General features: G+C 42.5%; 1 protein-coding gene across 2 annotated transcripts; it reads right to left on the minus strand.

Moving 5' to 3' along the window:
* Positions 1-612: 612 nt before the first annotated feature.
* On the minus strand, positions 613-22,377 carry mrtfba (myocardin related transcription factor Ba). 2 transcript variants are annotated; one of them, XM_029527656.1, is made up of 17 exons: positions 22,254-22,377; positions 17,644-17,731; positions 14,583-14,827; positions 9,156-9,221; positions 8,889-8,944; positions 8,652-8,727; positions 8,253-8,414; positions 7,985-8,166; positions 7,728-7,850; positions 7,382-7,629; positions 6,598-6,769; positions 4,951-6,003; positions 4,677-4,799; positions 4,075-4,224; positions 3,747-3,881; positions 3,511-3,571; positions 613-2,361 (listed from the first exon to the last, which is right to left on the minus strand). In XM_029527656.1, exons 3-17 carry the CDS (start codon positions 14,746-14,748, stop codon positions 1,847-1,849), a joined length of 3,288 nt encoding a protein of 1,095 aa, XP_029383516.1. In that variant the 5' UTR covers positions 14,749-14,827; positions 17,644-17,731; positions 22,254-22,377; the 3' UTR covers positions 613-1,846. The 2 variants fall into 2 exon arrangements, with proteins under 2 accessions (XP_029383516.1, XP_029383517.1); XM_029527657.1 differs by lacking the exons at positions 14,583-14,827; positions 17,644-17,731; positions 22,254-22,377 and adding an exon at positions 10,980-11,673.
* Positions 22,378-23,165: the final 788 nt, after the last annotated feature.

Here is a 23,165-nt window from a genome sequence, read left to right on the forward strand (position 1 = left end):
TTGGAATAAGCCAAGTGGAGAGCAAATGATTGGATTTCATAGATATTTAGCAACTTTCTCGATACAACTTTAGGGCGACGGCTGCAAAGGAGCTCGAAACAGCCCGAGATTAAACGTGAATACAATCATGCACACGGAGACACGCACATGCAAGAGACAGGAAGACAAATCCACACACACTCCCACACACAAATACACATGCTTGACTGATTGAGTCTGTCACACAGCCACGGTGAGGAACGTAAGCAGCTGAAGCATCACAGTTCCCTTCAAATAAAAGGTCGGTCTGTTGGAATGGGCTGCTGAAGCAGACTAACACATCAGCTGCAGGTCGTTTTCACTGGCATCTTAGCTGGCTAGTGATGTAGTGATTCCAACCCACGCACGCGCGCGCACACACACACACGCACAAACACACACACACACACACACACACACACACACACACACAGACAAAGTGCAGGGATACTGTAGGACAGCTAGATATAAAGCTCATCGTCTCCAAAGACATCTTTATTTCTTGATATAAGTTGCAGCACTGTTCACGCCTATTACGTGTGCGTCTGTGTGTCTCAAACTGAGATTTGTTCCCTTTTTACTCTTTTATGTCAGTTGAATTTCAGAGGAAAGAAAAGCTGCCAACTTTGTAAGTCCTTTTTTTTTTTTTTATCTTTTCAAAAAGTACATTCAAAATAAGAGATTTGGACAAAAACTCCTGTATCTCTGGAGTGAGTGGCAACATAATCCTTATGCTGATCACGATCATATTGATTACTTCATATCAACGATCACCTTGGATATGCAAAGTTCACATTTCTTTGTTCTGAGGTGAATGAGGTGTATCGTCAGATCTCTCTGCCTCTTTAGTGCATAGCTCTCACTTGGATGGAGGAGCTTCCTCCTCTTGTAATTTGACTGGAGTCCCAGTCGTTGCTCTTTAGTCATTCATCACCATGACTGGAGGAGCCACGGTAAGTCAGAAAAACAGTCACATCTGAATAGACGTATCAGATGAGTCAGCAAGCATGTAATCTACAGTATATGGAAGTGCAGACCAGTGTGAACAGAGGCTCAGTCCACATATTCTCAGATGAAGTGCTAAGTAGCTGAGGCTGTACTGACCTTTCAAACAACCAACGCCCAGACAAGACTCGTGCATCGTCATTGATAATCTACCCTCCCAGTATTTTCACTGCAATTCCATTCAATCGTCAGTCTTAAAGTATGAGCTTTTAGGAGCTCTTTTTACAAACCATGCCTCAGGGGAATAAAGGCTTTCACATCAGACCACCTCCATAAGTGTCTCAGAAGCCTGTTATACCTGTAGGTCTACACTTACACAGCGACACATGCCAGGCCAGACCTGCAGGAGGAAAAGTGAACAGTCTCAGCCACCAGCTCTGCTCAGGCTCTCTGACAGAGAGACAACTTGTATTAATGTGGTTTGAACAGTATTTACACAGAGTCCTGCTACCAGTCTTCATTTGGCTTTGTCTCCTCCTTTCTGTATGATTACAATTGTCTGTTTAAAATCCCTTTATTACAATCACCCTGGTGAGGACAGGGCTTCTTCTAAAGCTGTGCAAACGGCTGCTTGTAGTTCAGCTCCATCAGTGCACTGCCTGTACAGTGTCTCTTACTGTAGTATAGTGGGAATATTACAGATGGTATGGATGTCCTGTGAATAAGTGTTAATAGCACAGAAGTGCCAAATTTTCTCCACCTTACTTATCTAAAATGTTTAAACTCAACCTCTTTCCCTTTCCGTTTTTCCTCATCCATCCATCCATCCATCCATCTTACTCCAGGCTCAGCTCTCACTCCATCTTCCGCACCCAAAGCACTGTCAGTCCCAATGCAGCTGGAGGTCGTGTGTATCCAGGAAGTCTGAAGGGATCCCCAGTGGTGTGAGTGCCCCAGCAGGACCCGGGGGCATGGTGAGGTCCAGCCACTCCATATTGTCCAGTGTCGGGTCAGACAGGGCCATGTTTAGTGAGGAGGGAGGTGAGGAGGAATCGCAGAATGACAGGTCTGATGTGTCCATGGGTGAGTAGGGTTGCTGTTCCATCAGTTGGGCCTGCAGCTCCTCCATCAAGCCCTGTGTGCGTGGGTCTGAGACTGTGGACGTGTCAGCCAATGTCCCTTCCAGAAAAGCCTCCAGCTGATTGTCGGTGGCCAGAGAAGAGAGGCTGGACAAGCTGGGGTCAATGACGGGGCTCAGACTGGGCGGAGGGGCCAAATGAATCTGTGGAGGTGGTCGAGAGAGGGCGGTGATCACAGGCAGGGTGGTGATATTAGCTGTGACAGGGACGGTCTTATTGAGGGACACTGGGGCATCCTGCTGAATGAATGGGGGGATTTCTGGAAGGGGGAAGAAAAATCTGGATCAGTATACATATGAAACAAAAGGCTGCTTCACTTTAGATGGAGCGTTTTTAAGATGATACTGAAATAGTTCTTTAACATTAGCAGCGAACAGATTCCTTTACTGACCCCACAACAAGTACATTCAAACAGAGGCTGGTTAATGTAGATGTCAACACTATTAATACCGTATTTTTTGCATTTTCTCAAAAATCAGCAGTGTGGTACACTGCGCTCAGAAATCTGTCAAAATGTTTTAGTGCGACTTTGGTAAGTGACAAAGCAGCTCCCCTTGATGGATTATCGGAGCTTTCCCAGCTGACACAGGGACGTTGTGTTAACGCTGGTCCTTGGTTGGATATGGGCTGCAACTGGCAAGCAACCATCGTCCAACATTTAGTCAATGTTACCTTAGTATAATTAGACGTGAAGCCAATTTTAGGTTTTTAATACAACCCCATTTTCAAATCCATATCAGGAATTTGATTGATTTGTGGAAGATGAATGATTTTAAATGTTAGTGTATTTTTCTGTATTTGTCACCAGTGAACAACTTTCTGAGTTATTGTGAATGAGTTGAATAAAGTTGGACTTACCTGACTGTTTTGTTTCATCTTATATATGTTTTATCATGTGCCTTATAACCCGGTGCGCCTTATGTATGAAAATAGTACCATTAATCGATATTGCTCCTTAAATTGCGGTGCGCCTTATGGACTTAAAATACGGTACATTGTAAGTATGCTTTCAATCTGCTCAACCAACCTAATTATATGATGCTTGTGTTTGCTAAAGTGGAGGCTGAAGAAACCAACTGTTTTTATGTTACCTTTTTTACTATAGACGTGACGTTACATAAGTATACATTTTTGGGAAAAAAACAAAAAACAAAATCACTACTCCTGTCTTGTCAGTTTAGAATAACTCCCCTGCAGCTGGTTATGATGAGGAGAAACTGTCATACTGGCCAAGGCAACATGAATATCAAAAAGGCTGACATCAGGCATGAGCATAAGCATGAGCTAAAGTCAATGCCTCGAATGTACTTGGTTATGTACAGAAAGCTGTGGAAAAGAGTTTTCCTCAGATGAACTTGCTCATAATAAACAGATTGTTCTGGGCCGTATGGTCAGTTTGGACAGTTACCTCCACTCTCTATAAGGATGTCGAACAAGTCATCCATTTGCTGGCTGGTTGCCGAGGGAACCTGTGAAGACAGTGGTTAGGAGAGTTAGGGGACTTGAGGCTGGTGCATAAAAAGTGAAACAACTTCTCAAGGCTGAAAACCTCTTGAGAGACTGGCATTTTTGTATTCTGAAGGACAGTGCTGCTGATAGCCCAGCACCGGTGTGCCTTTGAGCTGTGGCTGGTGCATATTTTACCTGTGAAACATTGTTCATGTGCATATTGCGGCTCTGTTTGACAGCGTCCTCGTAGCGGGGAGGCTCTCTTGTCTTAGGCGGCTGAGTAATAAGAGAGGTGGGCTGGAGGATGAAGGTAGGCTGGGGAGAAGAGGCCTGGGAGAATAAGAGCAAGATGGAGAAAACAGCCAGAATTAAAGACCAACCTCTATAAAGTTTAGAAAATTAGCAAAATCTAAAAAAATGTAGTAGGAGAGAATCATCTAAAAAAAATAAAAATATATCCTGGAAATATAATAGACTAACAAAACCGACCTCCTTCCCTCCAGAATTAACTGAGCTCTGATACCTTAGCATGGGGTCCGTTAGAGATGTGGTGGTTGGGTGAAGCCCGTGGAGAGACCCTGCTCTCTGGAGAGTTTCTGAGGAAATGCTGAGGATTCATCTCAGGTCTAGTCTGATTCTCTAAGCCACTAGTGTTATTGCACACTGTCAGAGTCTGTCAAGACAAAATAATCAGTCCACTGTGTTGTGAGTGTTGTGGGCTCTGTATCATCATAATAGCACAGCAACAACAATGCAGAAAAATGCACCCAGTAAAACAGCCTTCAACCTTTCAGAATGACAGGAGACACAGTGGTAGCTGTCAGAAATGTCCTCATCAGACACAAAACCAAACCCAACCAACCAAAACTTTGGAGCTCTCACACTGAGCTGAGTCGTGGGGAGATATGGGATTATTAATAAATATAATCCTTAGGTGCAGTCTGACTCACCAGTGCTTAACATCATCACAGGAGTTAGGCTTTTTTTATTCTTGTCAAGAACATATAAAACGCTGACAGATGAACCTTTTATTTTGTCATTGCAAAACTACACATAAGCAAAAGTCGTTGAAGCACAGATGCTCAGTTTCTCACTAAAATTTAACAGCTATGTGTTGTAACTAACCTGGAGCAGTGGGCTGTGGTTGGCTAACTGCTGACTGGGTGTCGTCTCCATCTTAGTGGTCTGCAGCTGAGGGACTGAGGCCTGGACCAGGCCTGGTTTGGAGACGGTGGCCTGGAGAACAGGCTGAGGTTTGAGGGAAAAAAGATAAATGGAAGTTAAACCTTGCGTCGTACAGTTCATTAAACTGAAAATGACATTTGTTCTTAGTCCCATAAAGCGGGTTAACATGCTGTAATAATTAGACACCATTCAGTATAGCACCAATGCTACTAACCTGCAGCTGGATTGTAGCAGCGTTGTTGGGTAGTGAGACTGGGAGGAGGATTTGAGCCCCAGTCTGGCCAGTTGCGGTCAGCAGAGTCTGCGGTTGTCCAGATGTGGTTAATAAGGTCTGAGGCTGACCCAGAACTTGGGAGACTCCACCTGGGTGGCTAATGAAGAACTGCTGCAGACTGGGAGCTGGGGATTGAGACTGGGCCTGGCTCTGAAGTTTTGGACTTCTCTGTGCTTGGGGGATAAGCTGTGGGCTGGTGGTCACCTGGGGCTGGGCTGGAGGCTGGATCTGAGTGATGAGCTGGGTTTGGGCCTGAAGCTGGATCGGCTTGCCAGCAGAAACAGTCACATCCTCCAGCTTCACCACAGTTGGTAGGGTGTTTGTGAGAGCCTGGGAACCCAGGACAGAGTTTGGGATGGTAGCAGTAGTGGATGAACAGTTTGACAACACTGTGCCCTCCATTTTTACCACATTTGAATTGAGGACAGTAGGAACAGGATTCATGACCGATGTAGAGGTGAGTTTGGGAGACACAGAGACACAGTCAGCAGTGCTACTCTGGCCTCTCTTTTCCACCTCCAGCTGCATCTTTAGCTCCTCTACCAGCTTTTGCTCCTGCTCCAACTTCCTCATCAACTCCTCTATCTGCCGCTCCTTCTCGTGCAGCCTCCTGTCCTTTTCTTCAGGGACTTGAAAAGGCGAGCGAGGAGAAGACCATGGGCCTGCCATGCCAGAGCTCACAATCTGTGCCTCAGGAGCCTCAGACATCCCTACATCCTGCTGAAGGATGGAAGGATCTGTGGGGATGGGTGAGACTGGTGGCGTGGCACTCATGTTCTCTGAAGCCACTTGCTGAACTGGGAAGACTATGGCTGCGGTGGGGGTAGGGGTGTTGGTGGCCTCCATGGTGATGGAGGTGGTGGTGGCAGGAGAGGGAATGGTGGCAGATGTGGTGGGATTGTCCTGGAAAGGCTTCAGCCTCTCTATCAGATCAGTCTTGGTACCTGATACTGGGAGACCACGAAGTTTTAGCTCCAGTTTCAGTTCTGCCACCTATAAAAATATAAATTACATTGGGTGATTTTAGACAAATGCTGGAGGTACAATGCAGCCAATTGTAAGAAAAAAGTTTGATATCTTTGGTTAACATGCTTTTTGTTGATACCATTGTCATATCTATTCGTTAAATGTTACTTTTGCCCTCGAATAGAGCCAGGCCTTCCCATTTCCCTGTTTCCCGTGTTTGTGCTAACAGCCTTATGGCTATAGCTTCAGATTTATTCAACTGACAGAAGAGTAGCATTGATCATGTCCTGTTTAAGTACTGTTTTCTTGTTTTGGTGCGAAAAAAGCGTTGCTATGTAAAGGAAATCCACAAGATTGAAGGTTACCTCACAAGGGGGGAAAAAAACCTTCTTGTGGAAAATCTAGTTAAATCCAATTTGGAGCTGTCAGACTTCTAAGAAATAATTCTTGTGTATTAAATCTGTGTCACATCTTAATAGAGTTTGGTTGTAACAGCTGAGCAGACTTGTAAAGCCAAGAGGGTCAGCCCCTTTTTAGTCTATGATTGTCTCAATCATTTTTAAACTGTTTTGGCAGTTACTGGGGTGAAGGGTTTGCTGGTACAAATAAGTTTCCAAATACCTTCATCTCCTCTAGGTTGGCAGGCAAGACTCCAGGCTTGAAGTTGGACAGCGAGTTGTTTGGCCGAACTGGAGTTGGAGGCAGAGGAGGTGGGGGGGGTGCAGTGGGCAAAGACACCACGATGGAGGTTGGCAGGCTGTTGGCAGTGCTGCTCTGACCCTCTGCCACAGATCTATAGAGATGGGAGACACAAAAAGTTGAGGTCATTGTTACAGGAGGAAATCATTAACACTATTTTGTGAATCACACAAATGAAAAACAGAGCGCGAGGAAGAGGAAGGTGGAGAAAAAAAACAAAAGAGCATTATAGCAGAGATAATTGGAAAGAGAGAGGAAACAGAGAGGAAATCTGCTCCCAATATGAACAGAGCCTCCATCCTGTGCCTTGCGCCTCACTAACAAAGCCAGTCAACCACACTACAATCTGCAAGCACAGTTCAAATGGAGCTCGGCTGTGCCTCTACTGGGTGGACATATATGAAAACAGCAGATGGTGAACCAATGTCCTGTTAGTTATTAATATGATTGGATGCTGAGTTGTTATTGGAAACTAGGTAATGGGCCTCTGGCTTGTTGAAAACAACAATATTTGGCTTGCTTTCAGACCTGTTATCAAAGACTAATGGAGAAGAGCCAAAACTGATTATGGGGAAAACAAAGAAAAATGTTAACACTATAACGGTTGAGGAGAGAAAATATATGATTGATATATGATGACAAATACGATTCTTTTTATTATTGAGATGGATGCCAAGGTTTGTAGTTGATATGTTTTTATGCATACTTGAGTGATGCTGGTAATATAGTCTGGTAGTTGTAGTGCTGCTGTTGTTGGCTGAGGATCTGCAGCTGGAGGAACAGCTGCTGCTGTTGCAGTAGTCGTGCATAAGATGAGTCCATTGGTGCTTCAATGGCCTCCTGCTTCTGGTCTGGAGGAACATACTGGTGGTATTTGAGCTTTTTCACCCTGGGCTTTGGATCTTTGCCCTTCTTACTGCGACTCTTTTCTGAGGGCGTCTTCTGATGGCTTTGCTGTTGAAGGGAAGAAACATTTAACATTGAAGCCCAAGTGATGAGACACAATGAAAAAGGAAAGGTTACATTCAGACGGTAGAGAATGTTGTCCTTACTTTCACCAGTGTTGGGCCGGGCTTTGAGGGAGCAGGAGTGATAGCGGGGCGGCTGGCGGGAGGCTCATTGCTAGACATCATTCTCACAAAGTCTGATGGTGCTTGTGTAGCTACTGGGAGGGCCTGAATAAGAAAAGCAAAGAGAGACGTCTGTAAACACTCTAAAATCCAATATCAATGTTAGGAAAACATTCTGGGGGTACTGAGCAGCCAAACGCAAACATCAGTATTACACCAGAACTATTTTTCTCTCAAACCTGCAGCATGGTGCTGGTTAGTGCTGGTGGTGCTAGAGCTGCAGCTGGAGAGGGTGTCTCTGGTATTTTGCTCTCTCCCGGTGAAGGGACAGAGCTCTGAGACTCCTGGCTGGCTGGCTGCTCCGGGGACAGGGCATCACAACTGTCTTCATCAAGCACCTTGGGATAATTCACCTGGCCCACTGAGACACAAAGACAGACCATGTCCACTATGTTCACTCAAGCTTCATGATGGAGTCCATTAAATCACTGCTGCCACTGCTCTCACCGATGATGGCCTGTTTAACACTGGAATCAACTGGCAGGATGTTTTTCTCTACCAGCTCCATTGGGCCAGGCCTCTGGGCGATCTTCTCATTCAGGTTGTCAGCCAGTCTGGCTCTCTTCAGCTTCATCTGGGTGGCCTGTAATGAGGGCTCTGCTCCAGTCTCTGTGAGGTCAGGTAAAGAAAACACAGAATATATAGAGGTGAAATATGTTCAGTTTGTTGGCAATTTTCTTGTCTGTTCACTTAAAACTGATAATGATGCATTCAGTGGGAGGGAAGTCTAAACGCTACAGTGTGAAGAGGTTCTTTCAATTCCTTAGCTTTAAAAGTCCACAGAAAAAAAAAATAAATAAACAAAACATAAAGTACACTTAATGTAAATTAGAGAATCATCAGTACCTTGCAGGATGTGCATCCTGACCAGCTCTGCTCTCTCTGGACGACTGCGGATCTTGTGCTTCAGAAAATTCTCAGTCTAAAAAAAAAAACAACAAAACAAAAAAAAAAAAACATGTATTGACATTTGGTAAGGTAGATTCCATTTCCTGATCTATTCTTTTCTGGTGCACCAAGCAGCTAAACAGTCTGCTTCTCAAGTTCAGATTTAGCACTTTATGTCCGAACTGTGGTTCTTACCCTGGCTCTCTCCAAGCTGCGAATCTGCCCATGAAAGGCTGCTGGGCTCTTGAGAGCTGGAAAACATAACATTTACATTAATGGACAAATTTGAGCTCAGTAATATTGTAGATAAATAATGTGATCCCAAAAAACAGCAAAGAAGAGAAAACATTGTTTATCATTGTAGGGTGGGTCAACTGGGGTCACACTTTGTTACAATGTACCTGCCCACTCCACAATAGCTTTTGTGGAGGTGAAGGACATTGAGCAGTGCTGATAACTCACGTGGCATGATGCCTTGGTCCACCAGCTGTTCCCGGGTTCGCCTTTGTTGAAGCCTCAACTGCAGGACTGAAGCAAAAGGGGGAAAATGTCGAAAGGAATAAAATTTGATTTAAATGCTTATTTCGGGCCCTGAGAATGAGTGCTTTAAAAGCAGAGCAGCCACAAACACACACACACTTGTCCAGTCAGGAATACAGCCTCTGATTGATTGACAGTCTCAACACCCTAAATCATGGGTTTGCCAGGAGAACATGATGGGGGGGGGGAAAAAAAAAAAAAAAAAAAAAAAAAAAAAATCACGGAAAACATCCAGTGTTGGACTAAAGAGGTTTCTAAAAAGACATCGCTTCAAGGCTAGACTACAGAGCATCTGAAGGGACCACTGGAAATGCTCAACACTATGCTAAGTCAGTATGGCCAAAAATAGGTCAGTGTTTGGTGTGGGGTTATAAAATTAATTGATCAAAGCAGCTGCCGATTTATTAGAAGCGCCAGACCTGTAAATTCAGAGAAGCTGAACGCAGAGAAATTGTCTTGCAAATGTTGTGCCATCTCATTGGCTCTTCAGAAAAGCGTTTCACAAAGACCATCCAGCAGATTATTTAGAATGAATTTTGGCTCATAAGGATCATGTGTGACAGATAGCAGCAGGCTTAATTTGTGGAAGTCCTCCACATGATGACTTTCTAACTAAGGCTAATTGAATTCCTCAGCAACTGTTTAAAAGGTTGGATGGTTCACAGTGTTCCGCTACTCTGACTGAAACTTCCTCTAGAGGCACGTTTCAAACTGTAAAAATGATCATCTTCTCTGTGATAACTGAGGATGTAAACACATGTACCCTCACTTCCTCATTTAACTTTATGCCCCAACCACCACTGCTGCTGCTGACAGACGAAACAGCAGTATGAGCACCGATTAGTGAAGGAAACTTAAAAGAGTTTACTGTGGCGGATTAATGGCTCAATGAATTGTCAGAACAAAAAGAGTAGTTTATTAGTCAATTTCTTTGCTAGTTTCTAACTGATAGTAGCTGACACAATGTTGGCTGTGCTAATGTAAACTCTTGCTCTATGTGCAAACACAGTTTTGATGACTGGTGACAGAGTACAGATCCAGATACATGTTTGAGCCACAGTCAGACACCAAATAAGAGCGTACTGTGCACAAAAATCTGTCAGTGCCAAACACATCAGAATGGCTATTCCTGTTAGCGTCTTTCACATGTTTATGCTGTTTGTTAGGTCTGAGACAGCAGTGGCTGACACAGTGTTAGTGGTTGTATTAATGCATTCTCGCTCTCTGTACTATAAAGGTTGCAGGTTTATCTTGCCTGCCCCAAGTCTTCAAACTTAGTAGGATTGGTCAATGGCTGAATCTCTGATTATCTTGATCTACTATTACTGGTTCACTGCAGTTCCACAGAGAAAATGCTCACAAACTGTTTATTAGGGTCACAGTGTGCTTCTATTGTACACAAAAATACATGATTAAAAAAAATGTAAATTTCCTAGGAGAAAGCATAATATATGCCCTGTCATGTCAACCTGGACTGAGCATTCTAGCCTCTAGTCTTTATCCTTCTACCCAAAGAAAAAACAGAATAGCAACAGGCAATCTAGTGAGACAAAGAAGGACATGTTCCATCAGGTAAGAAATATATTTCTATCTCTTTATTTCCATTGGTTAAAATATACTGATAGTCCAATAAATTATGTGTTATCAACCTTCAACTCTTGCAACAGTCGAGAAGAAGCTGGAAACAGCGTCAGCCTGCTTGGGTTTAGTATTCAGCATCACAATAACCAAAGGAAGAGTGCTCACCTGCTCTTGCTCTGAACCTAGTGCAGCAGTTGCTGAGTGTGTCTACATTCACAAAGGCCATAGTCTTAGTCCTGGCATATAAAGCAGTCCAGATTACAACTGAGTGATAAAGCCATCAGATCCCAGTGAGAGAGCCTTTAAATTAAAGCCCAAAATATGCCGCTCATGTTTGCCATTCAACATGGCTGCTCAGTTGTCGAATGACAAACATCCAGAGCTGAAACACTACTAGGAATTAAAAAAGCACCACTGAGTCTGTCCTTTATTTTTATGACCCACCCAGAGTTTTATTCTTTTCTTTTTTTTTTTTTTTTTTTATTATTATGGGGCAGCAACTCCCTCCTCCCTGTCTACTCTTGCTTCCCTCACTCAGCCGATCTGTAATAGGGTATTTTCTGGCTGTAGGCGAGTCAAACACAGCCAGATGTGAAGGACTACACTGGTTCCTCATAACTGCTGAGCAACAGAATATAACCCAGCACCGACTAAAAAAAAAGTAATGGCAACACTGCAGCAGTAGCATAAAAAAACAACAACAACAGATCCTTCTTCACTAAAAGGTCAAGTGTGTTGGAGCAACAAGTGTTTTAGCCCTTTATTCTGAGGGGCTTCCTATAAAGGGAAAAGTTATAGTAAGGATTCCATGTACATGAGTAAACTTCTTCATTCGAAGGAAAGGATGCATCTAAATTTACAGTGAAACAATATCTGACAGGAAACAGCTGGCCTCAACAATTTTGGTTACCGTTCATTTCAACCATATTTAAACTTAATGACAACAGACTGCATCACTTTTAACTCCCTTACTCCCTATTTAGCAAGTATAAGCCTTTTTTTAAATATAGGTAAAGCCACTATTAAAAGCCATTTGATCCCTTTTCCAATGCCAGTCCAGTTTGCCTTTTGTTCAGATACAACTGCAAGGAGTGATGTCATCACACGAGTTTAAAGAGCACACTGTCACAGTGGACAAACAGTTGTTGCCCCTAGTGTCAGAGCCTCAGTGAAACAATTCAATCAGTAATTGTGTTTAAATTTTATTTCTGGTTTCTTTGCTCTGTGAGACATTATATCAGGAAAAGAGTAAAAACTTTCACTCAGGTGGTGTCTTTATATCAACACCAGACTGATGCCATAGCTCATCTACCACTGCAGAATTTCTTTTTGACCTGGCTTGAATACCAAGTGTAGCCTTTCACAAAGCTAGATGTTAGTGGGAGAGCAGGTTCTTTTGGAAAAATCGGAAAACATTTAACATTTAGTCCAAAAGAAATGTGATCTGAACTCTGATCCAAACTGGTGCTGTGGTGAAACATTTACAGACATTTATACACCGCACTGTCACAGAAAGTCTGCTAGTTTGAGAAAAGGGGATAGATAACCAAGAAAGAAAAGAGCAGTTTAAACCCCAACCAAACTCAGTGAAGTGTGGGAGAAAGGTATGCACCGGGGACATGTTTATCCAAGGTGATTCATAGAGACTTCCAGTCTGTGCCATTGTCCTATATTCCTCTGGGAAAACACTGGCCAGCTAGACAAACACATGCTGACCTGTGGCCTCAGCAGGCTGAGGAGAGCAGTGAATGATACAACTGAACCATTTATCCACACAGAGTACGAGGTGCATACGTCAGCCGGCTTGGCAGGTTCAACAAAACACAGGCTTGAATAGCAATATAAGATTCCCCTGCAGTCAACAAATGACATAGGGGTAAGTAGTAAATAGAGATAAATGGCCTTAGATGACCAATGAAAACAAAAGGTCTAAGCAGCACAAAGTCCGACCAGATATCACAAGGTGCAACACAGCACATAACTGGGACAGAATATTAGCTTTGAGCTACAAAGGCACAGAGATAGAAGTGTATATGATGCCACTATGTGAGAAAGCAAATAAAAGGCTATTTGCTAAAATTCCATATATGTTGCTGTATTTTACTCAAACAGCCTCTATGGATTAGACTCTACATTTACTACAGGCATCATTCATTAGATTAATTCATTAATTCCTGTGGATGTACGTTTACACCAGCCAATTCTTAATAAATACACCACACAGTCATTTTCCTAGCATGCACAGATTTATAGGTTGAAAGTTAACCTTCATTTGTCCACCAGAAGGTGATTAGCATTTGAGTATTGTTTTTCGGCTCCCTGATTGTTTCCCTGTTATCAATGACCTAAATGATTCGAGGCTTATAGGCCACACCGTCTTTCCCATCACTCCTGAGTTTTGACATCTAACTCTGCTCCTCCTCTCCCTCCCTCAAGACAGATGCAGCCTGTTGCCCTACATCACTAAAGTTTTCCTGGATACTCCCACATGTCAGGATGGTGACAGATTAACAGCTGCATGTTAAAACCAATATGACAAAAGGGATTTGGCAGTTGGCAAAGTGCTGGGGATGTCTTGTGGTGGAACGTCTTAGGTGTGTGTTCATACTGGAGAGAAAACCATTCAAGCTAAGATGAGTGTGTGCCACTACTGTTGACATGCCACAGAAATTTTCCACTGTTGAGAAGTTTCACTGGAGACAGTACACAAAAGAACGGCTCTGGCCAAACACCCTGTTGATACCTCTATCTGAAAAATTCTATTTTCTTAAGTACCACAATCAATATCACGTCTGGACTGAACTGATCTCCCAACTCCATCTAAGCCATGATTAGGAACTGGCGAACACAGGAAAGTCTGGTAATCGCGTGCCCATCCATCAGTGTCTGAGTCAGTCCTTCATGGAAGCCAAAACAAAACAACACTGGAAGCACAAGGGTGATGAGAAGCATGCAGGCTGCATAAAATGGTGAGCATCACTTGGTTGTGCACTGTAAAAGAGAAGCTGGTGGAAGTTTAAGTAGCTGTGGACCCATTTTAACGTTCATTCAAGAATACAAGAAGCAGAAAAGTTCAGACGAGCCTTTGAGTTTAAAGGGTTTGTGTCCAGACAACTGAATGAACGAGTCATGTGATCATGAGTTCAACTAAACCTGTGGAGAGACTGGTGGTTCAGATGGTGGATTCTGATGTGATCCAAAAAGATTTTTATACAATCTTGTGGCCACACATGGAAGCATTGTTTTTGCTATTGGATGGTTTGTGAAATGTGAAATCACATAATTTAGAAGCAGAGTTATGGCATGAGTGTGTGCATGATGCAGATGCAGGCTTGGAGTAAGTAAGCAAATATTTTACAGTAACACTAGCAATACCTCATTTATGCTTCTCGTGCTGACTCATCTGTGGTCTGTAATTGCCTTTCTGTGACTAACAATTATTGACTTTACAGTTGTTTCCTCTTTTTGTTCCATCAGGATACTCTTTAAACAAATTCTTTGTAATAATGAAGCTGAAAGGGGCATTTTCCTTCCTGTCAAGTACTGTAATAGAAGAGGTGCTCAAAACAGTGTCTTTTATTCTGTCAATCAGGTTACTGATTAATGCGATGAATCATTTCAGCGACAGACTTTTTAGGACAACCTCATTTTGAATCTTCTGCACATATTTTCCGCAAGTGTGGTTAAATATCCTGCTGAGAGGCATGTTCTTAGTTTTTGTTGAGACATGAGGCAAAAGAAACTATTTTCTGGGTCATTTTTCTTTACCATTTTTGCGTTCACTGAGCGGAGGCAGACTCTGTGTGGGCTGCAGCGACAGCTCCTCCATCTCATGGGTCACAGCCTCGCTCTGGGGACTGGGCACAAGCAGACTTGACATCCCACAATCCCCCTTTGCTCCAAGTTGCCACTGGGAAGCCTGGGGCTCCATCATGCCTCAGGAGAGGGTTGGGGAGGGTCCCAAGCGAAATGGGTTTGGGTGACCGTCCCTTTGTGTTATGTCTCGCTGCTACCTAAGGACACAAGAAGAGAAAGGAGACAGAGGAGTTAGATGGACAACAAATGACTGATCTTCCCCTCTCACTGAGCAACTCACACAGGAGGAATACATCACTCTGGGATATTTTGTGGGCTCCTCATGAACACCAGTAATTCATAATAATCATCATCATCATCCTGCTGGTATGACTACTTCACCCAACTGCTGAAATGCTAAGGGTGGCATTTCATTTCAGCCATCTGGAAGAGTTCAGGCACAGCCCAAATTATTCATTAAATGAGCTGGGTTGGCTATTACACGGAATAATCACTTCAAACCGCTGTTCATGAGCAACAACGCCAGTTTGCACATGAATGTCCTCTCTGTTCAGATGGGCTTCATAATCTGGAATATGACGTTGCTGTGGCGGTTTCAAACAGAGGGAACGGAAACATCTCAGGGAGCAAAACAAACAGTTTAGTATCCATGGCTTCCCAACGGTCTCTAAACCAACAGATGACAGAGTGCTCAGTCTGAACATGTATGCTATTTATCGCTCTCCAGCAGCACCCACACTGTCCATTCCAGGACATAAGTGCTCTTTACTACTGTCTTGATGTGTTGCTTTTGGCTTAAGCCTGCTGTGTTCCTATGGCTGCCTTTAGTTCTCCCTGTAAGTGCCAAAAGCAGTAGATAGTTGAGGTTGGTTACAACACTTGGAAATACTGGAGCTAGCATTGAACGCTGACGTTGTGAAATGTATATAAACACAAGAAATCACTGTGCTTTGTCACCTCTTGTTTTTCTTTTGTGACCCTTTAAAAAAGAAAAAAAAAAAGGCCATGAAAGTGTGTTTCTGTATAGATGCTTGTATTGTGCTCTTAAAGTTAATCTATGTCAGATTTCCCCCAAAATTTTATGCCGCTTTCCATTCAAATAATATTTTATTAGAGGATGATGGTAATCATAATTTACACAAAACATGATTTTCCTCCCACAGCTGATAATTCCCCTTGGTGTGGTTCCTATGAAAAACCCCAACTGTTAAATGAATGCAAATTTAATTTTAAGATGCAGATTTAGCATTCTCTTACTTCCTCTTGGTTTTACAAACCAAGGGGAAATGTCTCTTAAAATAATAAAAAGGCAATCGACCACGCTGCTGTTATTATCATAGCTTGAAAAAATAAAAAAATTTCTAGGGAAAAAAAACAAAAATCACAGCGATGTACAATAGCAGCATCTTCTCTTGAGCATCTCATTATTTTACTAATCTTGCCTTTGTCTCCAGAGCAGAACTAAATCTTTTTCCAGGTTATGTTTACATGTAAGATGTATAAATACATAAAATCTAATATATTCTATTTCATGACCTATTCACAGTCAAAACCTCACAAATAAAGTGATTAACAGTTTCCAGGATCTTTTGTGCTCAAGAGTTGATACAGTGCTTCTGGCTTAAAAGACTTTCTGTTGTGCAATATCTGTGATATTTGGGTTGTGTGCATTCAGCCCCACCAATCAGGTACTATCAAGTATTACAAGAAAAGTAAATCCAAGTTCAACTGACATGGTGCACAAACACGCTGAACTGGGCTACTATTTCAAAACTCCCCCACTCTTAGAAACTTGGCATCTGACTGAAGTGGCACTAAAACACCACTCTTGTGTGTCACATGTAAGCACTGTCTATAGACTCAGATTCAGTTCAAGTTGAGAACCACTTTCAAATTGTCAGATCCATGCCCCGAATTTTATCAAAGGTAGCATACGTCCTGAGCCGGGCAACGCTATGGCTCACCAAGTTGTGCAGGGATTTGCCTCCCCCTCGAGTCGAAGCAGGTCAATATTCACCACTTCAATGACAGGATGAAGCAGAATTTCATCCCGCAACAAAAAGAAGAAAAGGAAACCTCTTGAGATAGAACTGCATGAACAACATTCAGTCAAACTTTGCATTATATTTGATAAATGCCAGCTTTAATAAACTGTGAACATCAGACCACGACCACAGGCATCACATCAAACTTGTGCTTTCCAGCGGCAACCTGTGTTGCTTCATCATAGACAGTATTCAAGTATTTCATACCAACATTTACATACCACATGGAAAACTGGGGAGTCTGTTGCAGGCCTGTTGTAGCAAATGAAGTTAACATCAAAGTTTCAGCTTTCGTCTGAAGGCTTACGTTTACTATGTAAAGCTGAAGCTAATTGAATAAGACCTAAGACCTTATTGTTTAAAATTATATTTTCATATTTCTGTATATTTACTTTATTCTGTGTATGATGATGTCTTGTGCACTTTCTTTATCCCACACACACACAAAATCAGGAATTGTTGAAGAATTGGACTCATAAGCAGAATTGATAATGACACTGGTAGCAATAAAATCCTTTGTTGTTTGATAATGAGCCAGTCAGGTACTGGATTTCACTTCTTGATATAAAATAATTTTCCTTCCCATCACTTTTATTAAAAAATAGTTGGGACTGCAAATGACAGACAAATGGCTGTGTGTCCTGTGAGTCCTTTAAGCAGAACTAATATCTTAATGATGCAGGTTTAAGTGATCCACGTCTGGGATCAAATAAAAGAAAAACTTGGTGTCACTCTGATGTTGAAATTGATTAAAAAAAGGAAAAAAGAAAAAAGGCTTTAAAAGAACACAGATATTTTTCCCAAAAGAAGCACAAATATATTTCATAGCGCATGGCCACATCATCAACCAGTTTAACAATTTGTGTGCTTGTCTGTAAATGGATGAGTAGCTACTACAACTAGTCAAAGCGAAGAGTTAAATAAGTTAATAATATTCATATATCTTTCTGTCAACAAGTTGATCCTACCGTTAGTAGCAGAAGATAGTAAGGGACGGAGGAGAGAGTCGTCTGGCCTAGTTGTTGTGCAGGATGAGGCTAAGCCATGGAGTCAAACCTGGTAGAAAAAAACAAAACAAAACAAAGAACACAGTGAGAACACAGTCTTCAAAGACATTTATCTTTTTGAGATACTAGACAGCTAGTGCTGTTATGTCTTTTTCAGCGATTTCTTTTTTTTTTTTTTTGTAAAATTTGCTCCACTGCCACTCTTCTGTGTCCCTGTCTAGTCTTATTATTTGTTGCTAGAGCATCTATGTCTATTTATCCCAAACAAATAACCACTGCTGGTGATAATGCAAAACATGTTTTCTAAATGACAAAGTAAAAAATGTTCCAAATGTTAAGAAACCATCCCAAAAAACAGCAAAAAAGAAAAACAAAACAATACTGTGGAACAACTAGTGATTTATTACCCTTTTAAATTGAAGGACCATTGCATAAATAATGAAACAAAAAGACATTTACAGACAGTGCTGACAGAGCCAGACACTGTTGTTGCTTGAATACGAGTGTTAGGAGATTTGGAGAGAATAGAATAGGCAAGTGCCACTTAAAGATGCTGAATAGAACTGGACCATATGCCCAAAAAAGGGCTGTATCAAGCCTGAAAAAAGGAGTTCACAGGTTGCTATGAAAACCTGTAGCAGCCTTGGACAAAGAAAGAGAATGCTCAATGCATAGATAATACGACTAAAGAGGTGTGATGTAAAATCATACCGCCGTCTGAATGTGAGACACTTCTCTGGACTCTTAAACAACTGTGTGTTGTACACAAAGCAAGTAGCTGAATAAGGATCAGTTCAACAGATCGATTTACTGACACTCTAGGCAGATGATGGTCTTCCATTACACACATAACCACAGATTTGCTTGTAGTCTTTGTGTGGGCTCCTACGTGATGGCATCATCATTAAAAAAATAAAAAAGGCTATCAGTCAGGAATAGATTTGATGGTGTGTGTCCATGTCTTGGAGCAGAGTGAAGGGGAGGTTTGAGATCAGGGTGGGTGAAAAAGTGCGTCGGAGAAAGTGGGCACAACAAACAACTGTCATGGCTGACGAGGCTCCGTGGGATAAACAGCAGCGCTGCCCCGGTCAAATCAAAGAGTGGCTCCAGATGGCAGGCGCTGCGTGTTGCTCTGCCCTCTGATTTTCTTATAATGGCATGAGGGCAACAAGTACCATGTGTTTGATCAAAGCCTAATGCACACTTTCTGTACACATACACACACACACTAACATGTATAAACACGCCACTAGAATCCAAGGTGTGCTCAGTCGTGGAGGATGAGGGCAAGAGTGGGCATACGCGACTGAAGATTATGTTCTCAGGCTTTTACTTTTCTACACACGTTTCAATAACGAACAAAACCTCAGGGCTATAAAAATGTTTGCAAATGTGTTGCATGACCAAAGAAAGGAATGCTGCACTATTCTGCCACTGGGAGTGCTTGGTATTTAAAATTGGGCACAGATAACACGCAGGGTCATTGCAGTTGCCCACACTCATGTCAATCATCAACACTGCACTGAGCAACCTCAGAGATATTTGCAAATGCTCCCATTGCCTTTCCTGTCAGCACGTAGCCTTGTTTCTCCTCTCACTAAATGTGTTGCCAACAACCTTGCATCTGGTACACTCAAAATGTCACTAAGACAATTTAAGGAAGAAAGACACTGCAACAGAGAAGACCCTCAAACAGATAATGCGTCAGAGGCAGCAGAAGTATATTTTCAGTACATGTGCAGCTATGGGGCAAAACAGAGGAAGCAGTTTTTGGAGCTCTGCCAAGCTTCCAACGAAAGACTGCATGAGTGGTCAGACATTGTCAGCACAAAAAATGGACAATGGACTTTGATCAAGGAAGCACTACAAGCATGAAAAGTCTGAGCAACAAGCTTCTCAGATCCCAGCAATGTCACAAAAGAGCTAAAAATACATAATTCCAGACTTCCAAATGAGACATTTTTATTATGGGACACTCACACTTCATTCTTTACTTTGAAGGTGGTTTGAAGATACTTCTCCTTGTTCCCAGTGTTTTGTATAGAGCTCAATGCAACTCTAGTTGATCAAGCCAAATTAATCAGGCTGGCTTCTACGATTAACTGATCACAATCATTGGTGTCAAGTTTCACTTCTGTTAAAATATCTACAGCACGAGAAGATCAGAGTTCAAATTGTTTGTCCCCTAATATTGAGGAACCAACCACCTATTTCACAATCACGTTTTCAGCAAAACAATCCCAATTTTTGTGCAGCAGGGAATAGGAACTGTTACAAATGCAGAGCTATTCAACAGTAACAAACAAAGAGAAGTCATCCGTTCCGAGTGACTGACGAGAAGAGGTCACAGGTCACCTTTACTACAAATAGGCCTGGCTGTGAAGACTTGCAGTGATAAAGTACACTCAAGCACCCACATACACAAACTTAGATAACGGAAATCTGCAGTCTTGGTCTAAGAAATACCAAACCATGAGCAGTCAAGTAGGTCTGGTTTCTTTTTAAAGGACATAAACACACCACCATGAAAAAAGTAAACAACATGTTTTGATGAAACAAAGACATCACACAACATAAACAACAAACAACAACCTAAAAAAGCAAAAAAATACAATATGTATGGGTATACCACTAAGTCAAATGCTTTTTCTAAAAACTATTTATCTAACACACTGAATGAAATGAAATCCTTGAAAAGCAAGCTGCAGTCATTAACGTCTCAGAGTTCAATCTTAAACAAACACAGATGTTGAGAACAGTTTTGTAATGTAACTCTATATTATGCAGTCCTGGCAATCAACTTCTACCAAAGTTTTTCTTGTTACATTAAACTTTTGGAATTAATAATTGCTCATATTATTTTATCACCTTATTAGCTATTATTTCTGTAATTGTCTAGGTTGTTCAGCAAATGTACCATGCACAGGCACAAGCCACGTACACACAGCCTGAGTACCAGTCTGGGCAAAAGTACACTTTCAGTGTGCAGTTTTCTGAGCCTTAAATAGACCATGTCTTGTCCCAAAAAAAAAAAAAAAGAGTCTACTTTTATCCAGCGATAAGACAGAAATGATGTCATCGTCACTGGGCTCATTCACTACAGTCAGTGTTCTGCTCTGTTCCCAAACATGCACATGCGGTGTTGTTTCCTTCCTGACAGCCTTTGTGGACTTTAAAGCTGAAAAGATTCTCCCAAAACAGCACGAAAGGATTAGACAAACTGACAAAAAAAATTTTCCGTAGCAAAGATTTGATGGCAGACAGCCAAAAAAAAAAACAAAACAAGGCACAGTCACACCTAAGATAGGAAGGGCCATTACAGCGGCCACAAAATGGAACTTCAACAGCCTTTATGTGAAAGGGCACAAGTTAATAAAGTGCTGCTTGGAATGAAGAGTAACACAGGTTTCTTATGTAAAGTCGTTTCTGAGAAATGAAGACAAATCTGAATAAAATGGCCAGGGTGGCATGCTTCAGTGCAGGCCTCCTGGGTAAAAAAAACTCCCTGTCCCCCTCTTTCTCTCTGCTAATAACCACTGCATCTCAGTATGAGAGCGATTTGCCACAATCACTGCAAGGGGGATGAACAGTCCTGTCTGCTTGGAGAGGGAACAAGTTGCATTAAATGCAAACACTTCTGCCCACGAGGTGATATTTAGTTTCATTTTAATTCAATTTGCCACAGGAAGAGACATGGAAACCCTTAGTCTCCAGCGATCTGAGCAAGCAAACCAATACTGCACTGGGAGGCAGTAATAAGCGAAGCACACATGGATATGCGACTTACAGCCTGAGAATAATTACTTTGCCATCCGACCATCTACACCGTGTTTAAGTCCACGCTAATAATTCACACTTTTTAATGACAGACTGGGAGTGGACAGGGCCACATCCTGCCCTCTGCATGACTCACAGTGACCGTGACCTGTTTGGATCTGCTGCAGCACTACCTCATCTCACTTTCCCCGCGTCTACCGACGGGAGGGCGACGTGATACGATCGTCGGGTTAGTCCTGATGGTTGGGGGGGGGGGGTTAGAGCATACGTGGTCAAGACTAGTCACAATGAACATGAATGTCATGTCTTGGCAATCAGAGAGCATCCGGACTCCGGAATGAACACACAGTGAGGGCACGTAGTGACTTGGAAACTTGCTGGTTTAAACAACAAAAACAGGGAAGCCTGATAGAGTGACATGCCCCGAACACACATCTTATGTTATCGCAGTGGAGGAGGCGGGTGGGTGTGGGAGAAGCTAGCGTTAGCTTTCTCATGAAATCTGACAGGTGAGTGAGTTGCAGACAGCGTCAGCCTTTAAAAACGGTGGGGTGCTTCAATGGCCATCACTCCCAGAACAAAAAAAAAAAAAAAAACACGTCTCAGAGTAAGTTTTAGTGTAATCCCGGCTGTAAAGCCCCCCCCCCTGCCCCGCTCTGCTGTGTCTGTGTCTGCACATCACGGAGGCTCCCCAACAACAGCCTCCTCACATTTTCGCCAGTTAGCTCCGGTTCAGCTAACACGGGCTAACATGCTAAAAACAAGACAGCGCCGCCCCGGGTCCGCGGTCTTACCGGACTGTGAAGACTTGAAAAAGGAGGTCCGTCCGAGCCTTGGCTTACCACGAAATGTCCATTCACGCCCGCGGAAGTGTGCCCCGTGTTGTCTTCCCCCCCCCCCCCAGCGATGAGATTGAAGTTTATTTCGCGGAGTAAAATGGCTGCGACTAGTCTGGGTTCGGATGCAGAGTGACGTAATGACGCCAGGAGACAGGGAGCGTTTGGGGGCGTGGCCGAGGCGGAGACCACCGCACTCCGGTGATCAGCAGCTTTATCAGCTACCTTTATCTGCACCTCCATTTTCTGCTGCAGAATACATCAGCACCACAAAACAAAGTGTGTGTGTGTGTGTGTGTGTGTGTGTGTGTGTTGACAGTGAAGACATCTACTAAGGCACCAGCAATCCTCATTCATTCCGTCATTATGCCTTGGAGTCAATTAAAATCTCCACAATACATTTTCAAATAAATCTGACCCCCCTGACAGGTCCCCCTGTCTCGTTTCAGTTTACTTAAGTTTTTAAATCACTTCAAACTATAGAACACACAACTCTACAGAATGTAAAATTGACCAACAGGTGCAAGTAACTCACATGGAGGGAGAGCATTAAATACCGAATACAAACATATCTGCTCTGGAATAGGGGTGCCACATACTTTTATTGGTGACAACTGTACTAGTCATAAAATGAAATACTGTGAACAATAAATATGTGATAATGATAATGTAATCTGATCGTGATGTTGGGCCATCACATCACATCAATAATTCGTTTGGTTGCCTTATCCCTTTCCATTAAGTGCCGTTCTTGTTGTGGAGTTATATTTACTCTTGTGTTTAATCTGATATTGTGACAGCCCTGCTCTGGTGTTTAATTATTTTTATCATTATTCATTTTCTTGCGATGTGCGCTTGATGAAGCACCAT

Source organism: Echeneis naucrates, chromosome 19 (genome assembly GCF_900963305.1).
Source record: "Echeneis naucrates chromosome 19, fEcheNa1.1, whole genome shotgun sequence".
NCBI lineage: Eukaryota > Metazoa > Chordata > Actinopteri > Carangiformes > Echeneidae > Echeneis > Echeneis naucrates.